Source organism: Erpetoichthys calabaricus, chromosome 16 (assembly GCF_900747795.2).
Source record: "Erpetoichthys calabaricus chromosome 16, fErpCal1.3, whole genome shotgun sequence".
NCBI classification, from domain to species: domain Eukaryota; kingdom Metazoa; phylum Chordata; class Cladistia; order Polypteriformes; family Polypteridae; genus Erpetoichthys; species Erpetoichthys calabaricus.
Window position 1 is genome coordinate 71,917,855 of NC_041409.2, and position 15,529 is coordinate 71,933,383.

The 15,529-nt window shown below is 37.3% G+C and overlaps 1 protein-coding gene across 5 annotated transcripts in view; it reads left to right on the plus strand.

Annotated features, from left to right (window-relative positions):
* Positions 1-15,529, plus strand: part of mapkbp1 (mitogen-activated protein kinase binding protein 1) — an 82,293-nt gene that overhangs the window by 45,656 nt on the left and 21,108 nt on the right. For all 5 annotated transcript variants that reach the window (XM_051919729.1, XM_051919730.1, XM_028822398.2 and 2 more), the window contains 7 exons: positions 4,465-4,590; positions 5,478-5,548; positions 9,463-9,584; positions 11,723-11,798; positions 12,397-12,508; positions 14,225-14,288; positions 15,219-15,341. In XM_051919729.1, the coding sequence (XP_051775689.1) occupies positions 4,465-4,590; positions 5,478-5,548; positions 9,463-9,584; positions 11,723-11,798; positions 12,397-12,508; positions 14,225-14,288; positions 15,219-15,341 (694 nt within the window). The remainder of the gene's footprint in view (positions 1-4,464; positions 4,591-5,477; positions 5,549-9,462; positions 9,585-11,722; positions 11,799-12,396; positions 12,509-14,224; positions 14,289-15,218; positions 15,342-15,529) is intronic.

A 15,529-nucleotide genomic window follows, 5' to 3' on the forward strand; every position in this document is an offset into this window, starting at 1 on the left:
CAGAATCTTTTCTTTCATTACATACTTCATGGTTAATTTTGAGATGTGATTTAGATCACTAATTTCCTGAAATATCCAGCCTCTGTTCAGTTTAGGTTTCTTCACTGGCTCATGGATGTTGGCTACTTGGACTTTTTACGTATGACATATTGAAACAAATTGACTTATTGTACATATGACTTACTATATAATGGGACTGTATGGTGGTGTTGGAATTTAGGTGAAGCATGGTGACTGTTGTGACGTACGACACCTCTACACTGGAAAGACTGAGGGAGGGAGCATATCCACAGCGTTACCTCCCCCAAGAGCGCAAAGTGCCACCCGCCCCCAGATTGCAGTGGTGTCTTGGACTCCCGCAGGGCTCCATGGGAGCTGGAGTTTGGTGCAGCCCTGTTGGTTTCCATGGGTGCCACCAGGGGGTGATGCAGCTGCTGCTGAACCCTTCTGCTGGAAGTAGACCAACGAGTACCTGGAGCACTTCCGGCTGCATAATAAAAGAAGTTAGTAGCCACTACAATAAGAGCCAGAGTTGGGTGGGAGAAGACGAAGCTTGCCAGGAGTGTTTGGAACTGTGCTGTGACTGTGCTCTACACTTGGGAAACGGGGGAAGGTGTTTCCCATTGAGAAAAGAAAAAAAATAAAAACATGTGCCCTACACTTGTGTCCCACATCTGTCTGTGTCGAGTTTGGGTGGCAGTGCGTCCCCAGGTGGTCCACACTGTCACTAGCCAGTTTCTGTTTAATCCTTTCAATCTCATGCCCTGTAATTCAACCCTTAATTTGCTTTGTCATTCCCAAATGATTTTTCAGCTGTGCCCCAAGTATATGCAACACATGGAACAGACAAAATGAGCAGGGCAGTGGTATTCAGGTGGCAGAATCTCTTAACCTTAAAAAAACGTAATCTGTTGGAAGAGTTTGAAAACCTACAGCCTTGAAGACAATGTAAAACAAAATCAATGCTAGGAGTGTATAGCATGTGAAGGAATGTAATTTGACAAAAAAGCAGTCCCTAACTCTGAGGAGTCTTTAGATGTGGAATGAAAGGTATAATCTGAAGACCTTTCAGTTGGCTGTTGCATTTATTCAAAGTTATTCTTCCTCTCTCCTGGACAATATCTCCTCTGCCCCTGATTGCCAAGCATGCCTAAAGCATAATCCAACCCCCACACTTCTTTAGACTTGAGTAAGGGTTCTTTTTTTCTGAGGAGTGACCTGTTTTTCCTTTAAATGTTTCCCTTTGTGGTTGTAGCTAAAAAAGTTCACTTTTAGTTTTATCAGTTCATGGTAGTTTGGTCCAAAAAGTTTTTAGCTTATCAGAATATTATTCTTTGTGATGATTTTGTGATGAGATCATAAAAAAGGCTGCGGTGGGTTGGCACCCTGCCCAGGATTGGTTCCTGCCTTGTGCCCTGTGTTGGCTGGGATTGGCTCCAGCAGACCCCCGTGACCCTGTGTTCAGATTCAGCGGGTTGGAAAATGGATGGATCATAAAAAAGGTGTCTTTTTGAAAACCCCTCCATACCAGATTATTTTTATGCAGGCAACTCTGAGCTGTAAGTCTGTGGACCAATACTCTGCTATCAGGTAATACTTTCTGAAGGTCCTTTGCATAGAAATATGATTTCTGTTTTGCATATTGTATAAGACTAGTTTTAAATTACTTCTACTTCAGAGATAATGTATGCGTCATGAGGCCTTGACTTCCCAGTTAAAATAATTTAAATATCTTTTTGTAGCCTTCCACTGCTTTGTAAGAGTCAATTATCTTTATTTACCAGTGCTAAGTCATCAACTTAGAGGAGCTCATGGTAGTTTAGAGTTGAAGCAACACCCTTCGAGGGTAGAAAGGTCAGATGATTTATTCAACTGTAGAAATGTTGGTACCTGCCTTCACTTAAGCACTAATGACTCAATCACATTTTGAGATCTTAAAGAGAAAACAAAAAATTAAATGTAAATAGTACTAGGGGGCTTTGCCCCATGCTTGCTTACTTCGCCAACCCCTGTGCCTGCGCTACGTACTAGCCTCTTTGCAGTTCTGTCACTCGTGTATGGGGATGCGGATGTACAATTTAAACAAATTTTTATTTTCATGGGAATTGTTACATATACATAATAGAACTATTTTACATTACAGCGAGTAATTAACCATATTAAAAAAGAGTAAAATGTAATAATTTGAAAGTAAATTTTGTTTCATGTTGCATTACGAGTTATTTGTTGCATAATACGATTTCATTCTGTTTGGCTTTGAAATTAACATGCAAATACATTTTAAAATTACACTTTTACTGTAAAACTTCAGTAAAAACTATTTTTTGAATTAAATTTTCATCAATATTGCATTGAATTTTGATTCTGTGTTTCGACTTTCATCGTGACAATGCAACGTATAACTGCCCGTGATTGAATTTTGTTTCTTTCTATTAAATAAAATAACCTTTTCGAATCTTTGGCTCTGAGATTTGTTAATTGTCTTTGCAAAAGCTATTCTAACAGGAAACTGTTCTTACAAATCCAACATATTTATCAACTTATATGCTAGATATCACTCCACCACAGATGCAAACTCAATAGTGAGAAGCTTTTTTGGTAAGTTCTACTAAAGAAACCCTTTTTAAGAACAAACCACAAAATGTTGTGCCTGAAGTTTACCAGGCATATTTGGAACTACAAATGGAATTATGTGTTGTCTTCAGGTAAGATAACCTGATGCCAGCTGTGTAATTTTGTGGTGGAGCATTGATGCTTCAGGACTGTTTTGCTACAAGTGGACTAGGGTCTGCTGTGAAGGTTAATGGAATAATGAATTCCATTATATGCCAGAAAATATTAGCCCGAAATCTGGTAACATCTGCAAGAAGGCTGAGACTTGGCAGTGAATGGACCTTTCAACAAGGAAATGACTGGAAACAAACATCAAAATTAACATAGGAATGGTTACAAGAACACAAAATCAAAGTTTTGTAATGGCTATCTCAGTCTCTAGATTTGAACCTAATTGAAAACCCGTTGTCCATCCATCCATCCATTTTCCAACCCGCTGAATCCGAACACAGGGTCACGGAGGTCTGCTGGAGCCAATCCCAGCCAACACAGGGCACAAGGCAGGAACCAATCCTGGGCAGGGTGCCAACCCACCGCAGGACACACACAAACACACCCACACACCAAGCACACACTAGGGCCAATTTAGAATCGCCAATCCACCTAACCTGCATGTCTTTGGACTGTGGGAGGAAACCGGAGCGCCCGGAGGAAACCCACGCAGACACGGGGAGAACATGCAAACTCCACGCAGGGAGGACCCGGGAAGCGAACCCAGGTCCCCAGATCACCCAACTGCGAGGCAGCAGCGCTACCCACTGCGCCACCGTGAAAACCCGTTGTGTGAATGAATATAAGAGACCAGTCCACAAGTGCAAATCCTAAGGAAAAGGAAACATTCTACATGAAGGAATGATCCATGATTCCTTTACAAGTGTTCTCCAACCCAGTTAAACATTGCAGAAAAAAGCTGTTATTTTTCCCAGGGGAGTATTTATTAAATATTAATCATTGGGAGTGCAAATATTTTTATACCTACACTTTCAATAAAAAATGTGTTACTAAAGAAAGGTTTTGTTGAAGAAAAAAAATGTGTTAATATAAAAGATAAGGACTATACATTTGCTTAAACCCAACAGATCACTCAAAGTGAGGTTCATCTTTGATGTTCATGTTTAACATATTTTCTTGAGGGGTGTCAATAATGCTGAAGTTGACTGTATAGGTAGTAATAATAAATAATTATTAGTTAGATTTTGTGTTTTATATTTGCAATTAATTTAGACCACTTTGCAGAGATCCATTTTCACTTTGACATTGAAGAGACTTTTCCTGTTGATCAATGTCAAGAAAGCCAAATTAAATCTACTGTACTGTGATTCAATGTTGTGTAGCAGTAAAATGTGCAATCTTCCAAGATCTGAATGCTTTTTGTAGGCATTGTACATATATACTGTACATACATATAAAAATATATATATAAATTAATCCACTATACAGGTTTCCAGCATTTTGCATAGAACTGAAAATAACAATTGAATTCACCACTTTATTATACAGTAATAAAAAGTGTCATGTTTAACAGTTTAAGAGTTTATATTTCTGCATAATGATTTGCTTGTTTGTGCAAATAAGAAACTAAGACAAGATTGTACATTTCTTAATAATGTGCTATATTGGTTTATAAGATAATTTACTTTTGACCTATAGCAGCCTTTCTCACATGACTGAGATAGATGTTAAAGGACAATGAAAGAAAAATTGTGCAGGACTCTAAGGTTTTGGCGCATGCTGGCACTTAATCCTAGTATCATATTTGTGAAGTGGGACAATGTTTTTTGTTCTGAAAGCAGTTTTGGTGTTTTGTACTTGTGTTACAATCAGCTTTTAACCTCTTATTTTCCATCACAGGTCTCAACCTTTTGGCAACTGCAAGTCGAGATCGTCTCATCCACGTCCTGGATGCTGGGAATGAGTACAGCTTGTTACAGACACTTGATGAGCATTCCTCATCCATAACAGCAGTCAAGTTTGCTGGTGAGTTTTATCTGGGTAATGTTCCTTCCTCCAAAGTCGCAAGGACATGGAGGTTATGTTGAATTGCTACTCTAAATTGTCCTGTGGTGACCTTACATTGAGTGCTGTCTCATCCAGGTTTATTTTATGCCTTGTGATATGTTAAAAACCTGTAATAGAATAGATAGGCTTGAGGGATGGAGAAGTGAGGAATTGGAAAAAATCCTTTAGCTAACCTGACAAGCTGATGTAATGTCTGCAAAAAAGACAACTGTCAGTCTGATTAACTTGTTTGAGAAATAAGCAAGGTACAAGTGACAGTGTATACCACATAGTTATTCCTTAACTTTGCTGTAGCGGGTAATATGAAACATCCAAAAGTTATAGTTAAGTGAGACCAGAGACAAGGGAAATTGGGGACTGGTTATTTGGTTGACATGCTTATATATACTACAGTAAATGCTTTCCATCAGAGTGTCAACTTTGTGTTATTCTTTACTGGAATGCTCTTCCAGTTCCAAATCAGACCATTTGGTTGCAGATAAAACTGTTCCACCTGAAGTAGGCAGGATTCCAAGGGGCTTGCTGACACTTCTGTTGCTGAAATCTATTTTTGCTACTAAGCTCTTCCTCCATTTTTTGCAGTTTACAGAGTCAGCTAGCTGTCAGTTATTGTGTGCTCTGGTGTGGATGTCTGTTGCAGTTTTCAAGGGAAGGTGACATTTTGACTACAAACTGCCTACCAGTCTTTATCACTACACTAAGCCTTATGTCTCTTTTTGTATTGGAAGTCTACTTCCAGCTACTATTGGTTGAAAATCAGTTGCTAAGCAGATTTAAATGCTGTGCTGGGCAAATGATGCACTCTGTTTCTGTGGTGATTTGATTTTTTTTTTTTACTTTTACAGCCAATGAAGGCAAAGTCAGAATGATCAGCTGTGGTGCAGACAAGAGCATCTATTTCCGCACAGCACAGAAGGTAATGAAACACCTGATTAACCCCTTCTCTTCATAAAATCATGCACATGATTTTACTTGCGAATTGAGTAATTGCTATTTCATCAAGGCTCAAGCTTGTTGAAAGTCACTGAGAAAAATCAGCAGATTCTTGGTTACCATAGTGGGAAGTTTGGTCTCAAAGAAATGAAATGGGAAGCAGACAACAATACAGTTTCCTATTCAGGACTCTCTGGGCCACATTTTGTAGATCTTTGCTGCGTTATTGTCCCCAGGCTGTGGAACTGATTAAAACCTCTGTCATCAGACAATGGGAAGTTCATCATGGCTTTGGAAGAGCCAATGAGATGCTGTTTGAAACAAGAATCAATTCCATTCCTTCAGTAAAAATATTCTAGGGTTTTAGTTTAGAAATAAGCAGTCTGAAAATCCTTTTGATAATTTCTTGATTAGGAGTGTGTGTGTGTATGAGAGAGACAGACAGAGCGAGAAAGATATCTTCCATTGGCTACTTTCACAGCTGTGTGTCCTCATTTCAAGGCAGCGTGACGTAATGATTAAAGCATTAGACTGTAATTCCCAAGGCTACTTACTCAGTTCACACCTCTGACTCTTTGTTTGCTTCTTAGCAAATTTATTAAGTGGCCAGTGCTCCAGCTGTAAAACTACTTTTATTATTTGAATATAGCTTTGTGCTTCTAAAGGGCACTGGTATTGTGTTCATTATGCCTTTTAGTGTTGATTTTGTCTGACATAATTTTCAATGCTGCCACCTCAAGGTTTCAAATTTTATCCTATTCACCATCTAATGGTGTTACCACATTTTCCCCAAGTTACTGTGTTTTTTTTCTAATACTCAGTTTATTTCCCACATCTAAGTAACATGAAGGTTGGGTTTATTAGCAACTGTACATTTAACCAGAAATGTTGGTATGCATGTGACTGTGTCCTGCAGTGGACAGCCATTACACCCAGGTCTGCCTTCTGCTTTGTAGCCATTACTGACAGGTTAGGGCCCTGCTCCATGTGAACCTTAAAAATGGATTAAGCTGGCTCTTGAAATAAATAGATAAATGCAGAAATTAATAAATAAATATTTGCTGATTTTTAATATTGTGTTGAAGACAATTTAACTGCTGAATATCACCTATATTATAAAGAGAAAAGATTTCAATGCTAAAAAAGCATATGTTTGAGACCATGTTATAAACTTCTAGTTCTAGAAAGGTACAGTAAGTGCAAATGGCTGTTTTAACCAAATAATTTGAAAACAAAATGAGAATATGTCATGAATTATTTACAAGTGACACAGACAAAAGAGACAAAATCTAATCTTGTATCAATCACAAGTCCACATTAATACATTTGAGAACCTGAAATTTAAGGATACATTTGCTATTTTTCAAGTCGATGTAATTTTTTCACAATCATATTATACATTAATTTGCTATGGGTAATTATGTTTTTAAGTGAAGCAATTTTCATACATTTTAAAAAAATATTTTGCCTCATCTTGCAGTTTCTTCTTGAAGTGCATTAGTGCAAACATGAAAAAGAAGCCTTAAAACTTAGATTACAAGCTAAAAATACTCCCAAGTATTGATCCATGTTTTGAGGTTACATATACCTGTACAGTATATAGTAACACAATGTATTCATGTCATTCTCAAAAAAAAGCTCAGGTATATATGTATGTGTGATTCTGCCATTTTCAAAGAAGTCCAACTGTGTTCTTTTTGCTAGTGTTGCAACTAACGTATTTGCTGAGAGTGATTTGAGCATTTAGGGTGTACCTGGTGCAGACCAGCCCCATCCAACCCATAATTTCTTAAAAAATCATTTTTATTCATGTATATAAGTGTTTTACATAGTAAAAATATTGACATAAGTAAAAATAATTGCAGATACAGAGTTTAGTTCTGACTATTGCAGAGATTTCAGTTATTAGACTAAAGTTCCACTGTTCTGGTGGTGAGCTCAGTGGTTTGATATTTGCTTTTGTATATGTGTGTTTTTAATCAAACAGTATCACTCATCAGCTTTGATGCAGTTTTATCAAAGGTGAAGTGTTTTACTTGCTAAGTATTAAGCTGACATTGCATCAATGGCATTATGTTAGTAGCCTTTGTGGGAAATAATGTAATGATGTGAGAATAATTTTTGATTGATTAATGTTAATCAGGTAGTTAATTATCAGTTTTGCCTTTGGCCATGCCAGTAATTAATTCAATAACTTGGTAGGCCCACACATTATGTACCTTACCTTTCTCTGTAGGAGGGGTTTTCAACTGTTAGACTTACAGTATATCAAGGTAACTAAAACACACAAGTGACACATTTACATTGTGATGTACTTTGCAAAAATATAACTGCACCCTGTTCTGGCAGCTTCGTTCACAAGGCCAGAACTACTTGGATGAATTAGATCTGTAACTGTTATGTTGTTGCAGCAGCATTGAAGTGGATAAGACAGTTTGAAGATGGATGAATGAACCAGTGGGTGAATAATTTGAAGTCCATTAGCTGACACAGCCAATTTGGCTATAAAATTGGACTTCACTGCTACATACTGTATATGTTCAGTAAACAATCAAAAGAGAGTTCTGTAGACATATATTAATCTTGTATTAAATGCACACTGCAGCTTTGCAATGTCTCACATTGACTGTGACTGTTGCTTTATCTTTAGCTAAGTCAGAAGTTTTCTTTATATATAGTAATACTGGTGTGTATTTCAGATGTTTTGTTGTTGCTTGTTTTAATATTTATTTATTTAGCTTTTGTAAAACAATAAATTTCCCTCTTGGGACAAATAAAATAATATCTATCTTTCTAATCTCATTAGTTGTTGTCTTCAACATTTCTCATATTTGAGTTTAAGATCTACTATAAACTTATAGTTGATTACAGTTTTTAAATCATTGTTAAGAGTATGTTACTGATTGTCCACAGTTTGTAAAAAAACAAAAAATTCTCAAACTTGGCTTCTCCAATTCTGGACTACAGGACTGCTAGTATCTGTCCCAGCAGCATCAGGGGCAAGGCAGGGACCATTCCTGGATAGGAACACACTCGCAACCATATTCACATTCACAATGGACTACTGTAATTAGAATCACCAGTCAACTTAATCTGCACATTTTTTGCGATGTGGAAAGACAACCAGAGTAGTCAGAGAAAAATCCAAACAGACATTGGGAGAATATCATGCAGACAACTACCATGGTAATAATAAAAATGTAGATGCTAGATGCATTAACCATTAACACTAGTAATTGCGTTTCCACCCAGGTAGCTGGTCAACTTGGGGCTTTTTTATTATATTAGCATGCTTGTTAATCCTGTTCAACAAACACTGTATGAAAATTAAGAAAAAGGAAAAAAGCTAAGCAGAGGGAAATTAATTATGACCAAGTGAATTAAGAGTATTAAAAGTGATACTAGGCTTTATTCTGTTCTTTCATGTATAATCCACACAGTTGACTGTTGTTTTTATAATTTATAGATTATAGACTGTTCAATATCTTTCACCATTTGCATAAAATAATCAATAGAGATTGATTTAGATGTGTGCAAAATTTTGGCTGACTTGGAATTTTCATTAGTATGTTGAGTTGCTAGTCAAGCAAGAGCAGCAGTGCAAAATCAATACATTTTTAGAGTCTTGATATACAAAAATTGAAAACAGAAGAAGGCAGTGAATAGACTCACCAGCACTAAACAGGCTCACTACTTTTCAGAGAAATTCACTCTCTTTTGAGAATTTCTTAGGGGACAAGCTTTTTTTAGATTATGACTCTTATTTGGATTAGGAATGGCCACTCATTCAGGAACTGAGTGCATTTGAGCAGTCAATAGGAGCCCAGGATGGAGTATAAGATCCAATGTGTTGGCTTGCCACTGAGATTGACCTAACACCTGTGATTTTGTTTGTAGAACATTGAGGGCACAGAGTTCACACGGACTCATCACATTGTTCGTAAGACAACACTGTATGACATGGATGTGGACCCCACATGCAAGTATGCAGCCATTGGCTGTCAGGACCGCAGCATCAGGTAATACATGCTTTTATTGGTGGGTGGGTTTACAGTGAAGGAGTGTTGTTACACTGAACAAAAATTAGGAACAGAGAAAATGAAAAAATCAAATGAGGTTCTTCTTTTTTTAGAAAATGTATCGATCAAAATGTCTTACATGTCTTAAAGGTAAAGTCCTAGGTGCCGGGGGCAGAAAGATTACAGTTGTATGGTGGCGCAGTGGTAATGCTGCTGCTTTGCAGTAAGGAGACTGTGGAAGATTGTGGGTTCGCTTCCCGATTCCTCCCTGTGTGGATAGTGCTTTGAGTACTGAGAAAAGCGCTATATAAATGTAATGAATTATTATTATTAATTTTAAAAATCTGTGCATGTTCTCCCAGACATTGCTTTTTCACCTGGAGTTGAAAGACATAATTGTGATTAGTATTTTGATTTTTTGAAAGGGTAATATGTAGCATTTTATAGCTCAGTGCTGGGAATCCTCAGTGACTGCTGTTTTAGGTCTAGATAATTTTTTAATTGAAATTGGTTTTCCACTCTTAAATGATACATTCTCAAACCCTACTAATCCAATTCAGGTTTTCTAGGGACTAGAGCCTATTTAGACAGCACTGAGTGCAAGACAGGAACAAGCCTTGGATAGAACACCAGTCCATTGCAGTTTCCTTAAGCAATATCTGTTTTAATTAAGCAGCATATTCTAGCTCCCAGCCTGCGTTTCACAAATCCACAATACTTTGTGCACTCACTGTTAAAAAAAACATACCCAGAATCAATGAATGGGCTAGTTTGTGTCACGGCTTACAGGATAGATGAAATTAATCAAAAAACTAAAGAAAAATGTTTTCATCAAGAATAGGGCTACACATAGGAGTCATTTTGATCACTTACAACCACTATGACTAGATTTATGAGAGACTGTACATTGAGTCTTTCTGTCAAATGGAGTCCTGAAGCACATTCAGCCAGGCATAACTGCTACTTCAGGAATGTGCAGGGTTTTAAACAAACTCTGTTTGACATCTCAAAATGTCCTGCACATGTTCATTTGGAGACTGGTCCAGAAGACTGGGCTTGTGTTGTAAAGGATGTCATTGTCAAATACAGTAGTCATTCCAGGGAGATTGTAACCTTGAATGATAAAGAATTACCTTCATATGTTATACACTAATCAAAAATGTTTCCCTGATGTTTTGTTACACATTCAGAGTACTCAGAGATGTCTTGTGTTTGAAAACAAAGGTACTGCATACCATGGCATACTAATATTACAGGGTGCTGTTTGAGAATGTTATATGGATTAAGTTACTATCTCCTCTATCTCCCTGTGCAATATAGCGGAAATCATTCAGAAAGAAGACCGGTTCAGTGCAGAACATGGTCTAGCAGTAGTCCATATCAATCTGGCTGCTTAACCTGACACCAGTGAAGATGAGTGGTCTGTGGCAAATGCTGTCATGGGTAGCATAAACAAATCACACTTTTGAGAGTAGTTTGCCCTTAGTCCATGGTGTTACCTTATAATTCGTGTTGGGTACCACATCTTTTTAGATGGTGTTTTGAGGTCACTATGATCTAAACATGTTCATATAAAAGCTTTTTGTGGCATGCCAAATGCATAGTCCCCAAGTGGCAACCTTGAATGTAACAGGTGTGTAGACCTAATTACTTAAGTACAGATCTGGTAATGCATTTCCATGCCTGTTTTTATGTAAATGGACTTCTGTGATATTTTCAGTCACAATATACAATAGAATCTCTTGCTCTTTTATGCTTTACTAAATAGCAGTCTATTTTATACTGCTGATGCAGTTGAATTAGCTTGCTTTGTGTGATTTTTATAACTTAAGTGTTTCTAAATTGCAGTTTAAAGCAAAGGTGGAAATAATATCCTAAGATAAAAATATTTAATTCAACAAAGACATCAGTGTGAGACTTGATCATCACTGTAACAGATGCTGAAAGAGGAAACCACCATGTTTAACTAGATAATGATTTTAATTAAAGGGATAATTGGCTTCTGACTTTAAAGTTAAATGAATGAAAAAATGAAAACAAAAATCCACAGAAACATGTTTGTGAACTACTCCTCTGAGCACTTTAGGATGTTTATTTTTTTCACCTTCTGCTCATTTTGCCTTTGGTCTGTGCTGCAGGATATTCAACCTTAGCAGTGGCAAGCAGAAGAAGCTATATAAAGGATCTCAGGGAGAGGACGGGACCCTCATCAAGGTGAGTGTGCTGTGTGGTCCACTAGCTTGACTTTCAGCTCTTGAGAGAAATGCTTATTCAAAGGTTAAGAGCAGCTCAGCTTAGTGGTTCTTAAGAGCTCTCATCTTTTTTCAATGGTGACAAATTGTGAATTTTGCAGAATTACCCCATATTTAAAAAGTCCACGCAACTTTTTAAAGTTGCATGACTATGATCCTGTGCTCAGAAAATAGTATGTCACAAGATTTACAGCACAGTGTTCTCTGGTGGAGATCTTCAGACTCATTAAGCAGTACAAAACTCTCTAGTGTGTATACTGAACTACTGGTTTATTTTAAGTAAGCAATATGCAAAAGAAAATCCTATTAGATTTCACTGGGCATGTCTACATATAGCCATGTCACTCTCTATCCTTTTTCTTATTTGCAAAACTATTCAGAAAGATTTCCCCTTGACCTCTAATATTGCTCTGACTGCTGTGTTCCTACCACTAAATAGTATTACAATGTAACCCAAGACACTGGTAAGGAAAATTAGATTTACAACATTGCGACTCTAATAATTGGATTAGTCACATAGCACACAGTACTTAGCAAATACTGTTTGTATCACTCAACAGGTTCAGACTGATCCCTCTGGGCTGTACATTGCTACCAGCTGTTCAGACAAGAATATTAGCATTTTTGACTTCTATTCAGGAGAGTGTGTGGCCACTATGTTTGGACATTCTGGTGAGTAAAAAAGTCATACAAAACAGCATGACATGCTAGAGAAGAGTTAAATATTAATTAATTCTCAGCATTTCTTCTGGAGCATAAAACCATGTGTAATTCCAGTTAGGAACTTTATTCAAATTATTCAGGTTCTGGAAGTGTGTTTGTCGGTGATTCTGTGATATTGGAAATTTGCTTTTGAGTCATGAAGTGAACATATCAGTTTGGATGTAATTTTCATTAAAGGCAAATTCTGTAAATTGAGTCAGAATATATTCTGTCCTACCAAATAAAATTATCAGTCAGAGTATTATATACTGTACTGTGTGACCTTCAAGCCAGAGAGAGTTGAGACAGTGGCCACTGGTTTAGTCCTACAAGATGCTAATGTGCAACCACAGTGACTGCTAAGGGGTGCTATGCTCTAGAGGTGTTTTGTTTGTTCTGGAAGGGGATTAGGTAAGGGCACCCTCATGATTGTGAACATAAGCCTGAGAGAAACCATGCAGTGGTCTCTCAGGACAATACAAGGCAGGCAATGAAGCAGTGGGAATGGATGTTAAACCCTTTGACCAAAAAGACAGAGAGAGAGAGAAAGGCCAGTAAGTAAATGTCAGCATGTGGGGCACTACAGAGCACATTTTCAGAAATGAACATGTGAAATGTGCTGATCCTTTAAGAGTGAAGGCACGTGGGATTCTTCCTTGAATACATTACCCTTTAAGGGCAATAGAAGCTATATAGGTGCAGAGAAATTGGAAGGCACTAGAGGAAGCTGTAGCCTGGTATGTCTGGAGCAAATGTAGGGTGGCCTCTGACCTTAGAAGTGATTCTGGTGTTTGGATAGAAGTTTACCAGGGTCTGAATAGAGTAGAAGACAAAATGGATTAGGGAAAGATAGTGTTTTGTTTTGGTACTGTGGTTGGAAAGTTGGCAAGCCACTCTGCCTGATAAACAGGGGTCCAACCCTGTAATGAAAGGCCGAGAGGAGCAGCAGGATTTTTACTTACTTTCTGTTTCTTCTGTATTATGAGTTCTGTATTTTTGCATCTTTCCCAGTTGTTATTTTTTCTATTTAAAATTGCCATATTTTTGTACATTGTACCTTCATTGCCTCATTGGTGCATTTATGGGTGCAGAGGCTCTTTAACCATGGGTATACTGTACATTGTGCCTGTATATTCAAAAATTTGGAATTGCACTTATCATTCAAGGGTACTCATAAGTTGAGACATTTTGTATTCTAGAATTCTGCTCATCACTCATAGGGTGTTCTTATCTCTTAGCCAATGAAAATGCTGAAGGTGCTTATCAATCCAGGAATGATGCATAATGATGTGTATGCACAAAAGTAGAGGGGCAATCTTGATGAAGTAAACTGTATCCTGCTCTATCAAAATATTTTGAGAGTGCTATTGGGACAGATCATTCTATATAGTGTGAATGAGTATATCATTTTTGAGTATGAGTTACAGAGTGGGGTGTACATTATGTTGTGAGCAAGATTTCAGGACTTGTTTTTGTCTGAAAGAACCACCCACATTCCAAAAGCATGCACACTTTGGACATATTAGAAGTGAATATAACTGAAGGAGAAATATACTAACAAATAATAACCACTCTACACAATTGCATGTGAACAAGCAGGCACTGTCTGTTGTATACACTTGTGCTGATATATTCTTGTTTGCGGTTTCTGTTTACAAATCTGTTTGCATCTGGTTGTCTCCACAGAAATTGTCACGGGAATGAAGTTCACCAATGACTGCAAACACCTGGTTTCTGTCTCAGGAGACAGGTATCCTGGGTTGGGGCTTGGTGGTGGTTCATTTTTTTAATCCTCATTCTTTAAGTTCTTGTTGCTTTGTTGCCATCATGTGGCTTTTACAAGAAATGCATGCCTGAAGCACTAGTGCAAAAGAGCCAGCAGTTTCCTAACAAACAATGCAAAACCAAGACTTCAGCTGTTTTCAAGTGAAGCCCTAGGGGAAACCCTGTGGTTTTTGTTCCCATCAGCTTCACCTCTACTTCATCTTATTGTTTTATTGGCTGGACTTTTTTTTTCTTTTCTTATTCTGCAACAGTGTGAGACTTCCATTTATAAGAAATGGGGGAATAAAGTATTTGTATTCTCATCATTGCTTCATTGTTCTATTCATTCATCTTTTATCTGTGCAATTTGAATCCTTAATTGTATTATAATAATTCAGATTAATGACAAGCAGATTAGGGACCAAGGCATTAAGGGTTGCAAGCTACTTCAATGTCAGACCCACTAGTGTGCTCATTAGTAGATAACAGGTTAAATAATCAGAACAACTGACAAATGGAATTAATATCATGATAATGATGACACCCTTAAAACCCAAGATAAAAAGCACTAAATTATCCCAATGTAACATACTTTAATGCTTGAAACATTTCAATAAAAATTTGGCAAACCACTTTTACAATTTCTGGATAGATTCCAAAACACAGAAACTGGGAAATATGAGCTTGCTTTAATACGGTAGGAGCCCAATTAAAACCATAATTTGGCCGGGGCAAAAACATGCAGCTGCAGGGCTTCCCCAAGACTGAACCTGAAATTCACTACCAGAGTCATTAAATATACTATATACTGTATATAAATGAATAAATTAATGATACATAAATAGTAGTTGGTGTGTACATTTATTTCTCAATAGTCATTTTTCATTCAACTTTTTTTGTTTTTTGTTTCTTGCAGCTGTATTTTTATCTGGCGCTTGAACCCAGAGCTCACCATCAACATGAGACAAAGACTTTCAGAGTTAAAGCAGAAAAGCAAAGCATCCCAAAAGATGTCTCCACGACGGCATTCTGCATTTAGGTGTGTCACATAGACAGTCTGTTACCACAGTTGCTGCCCAGGTAGCAGCCAGAATGAACCAGTTTGGGTTTCCACAGCTGAAATGGCACATATTTAGATAAAACTTGTATTTGTCAACAGTAGGAAATTTGGCTTTTTACAGAAGCTCTTTAAATAAATAAATACATAAATAAATGGACAAGTAAGTA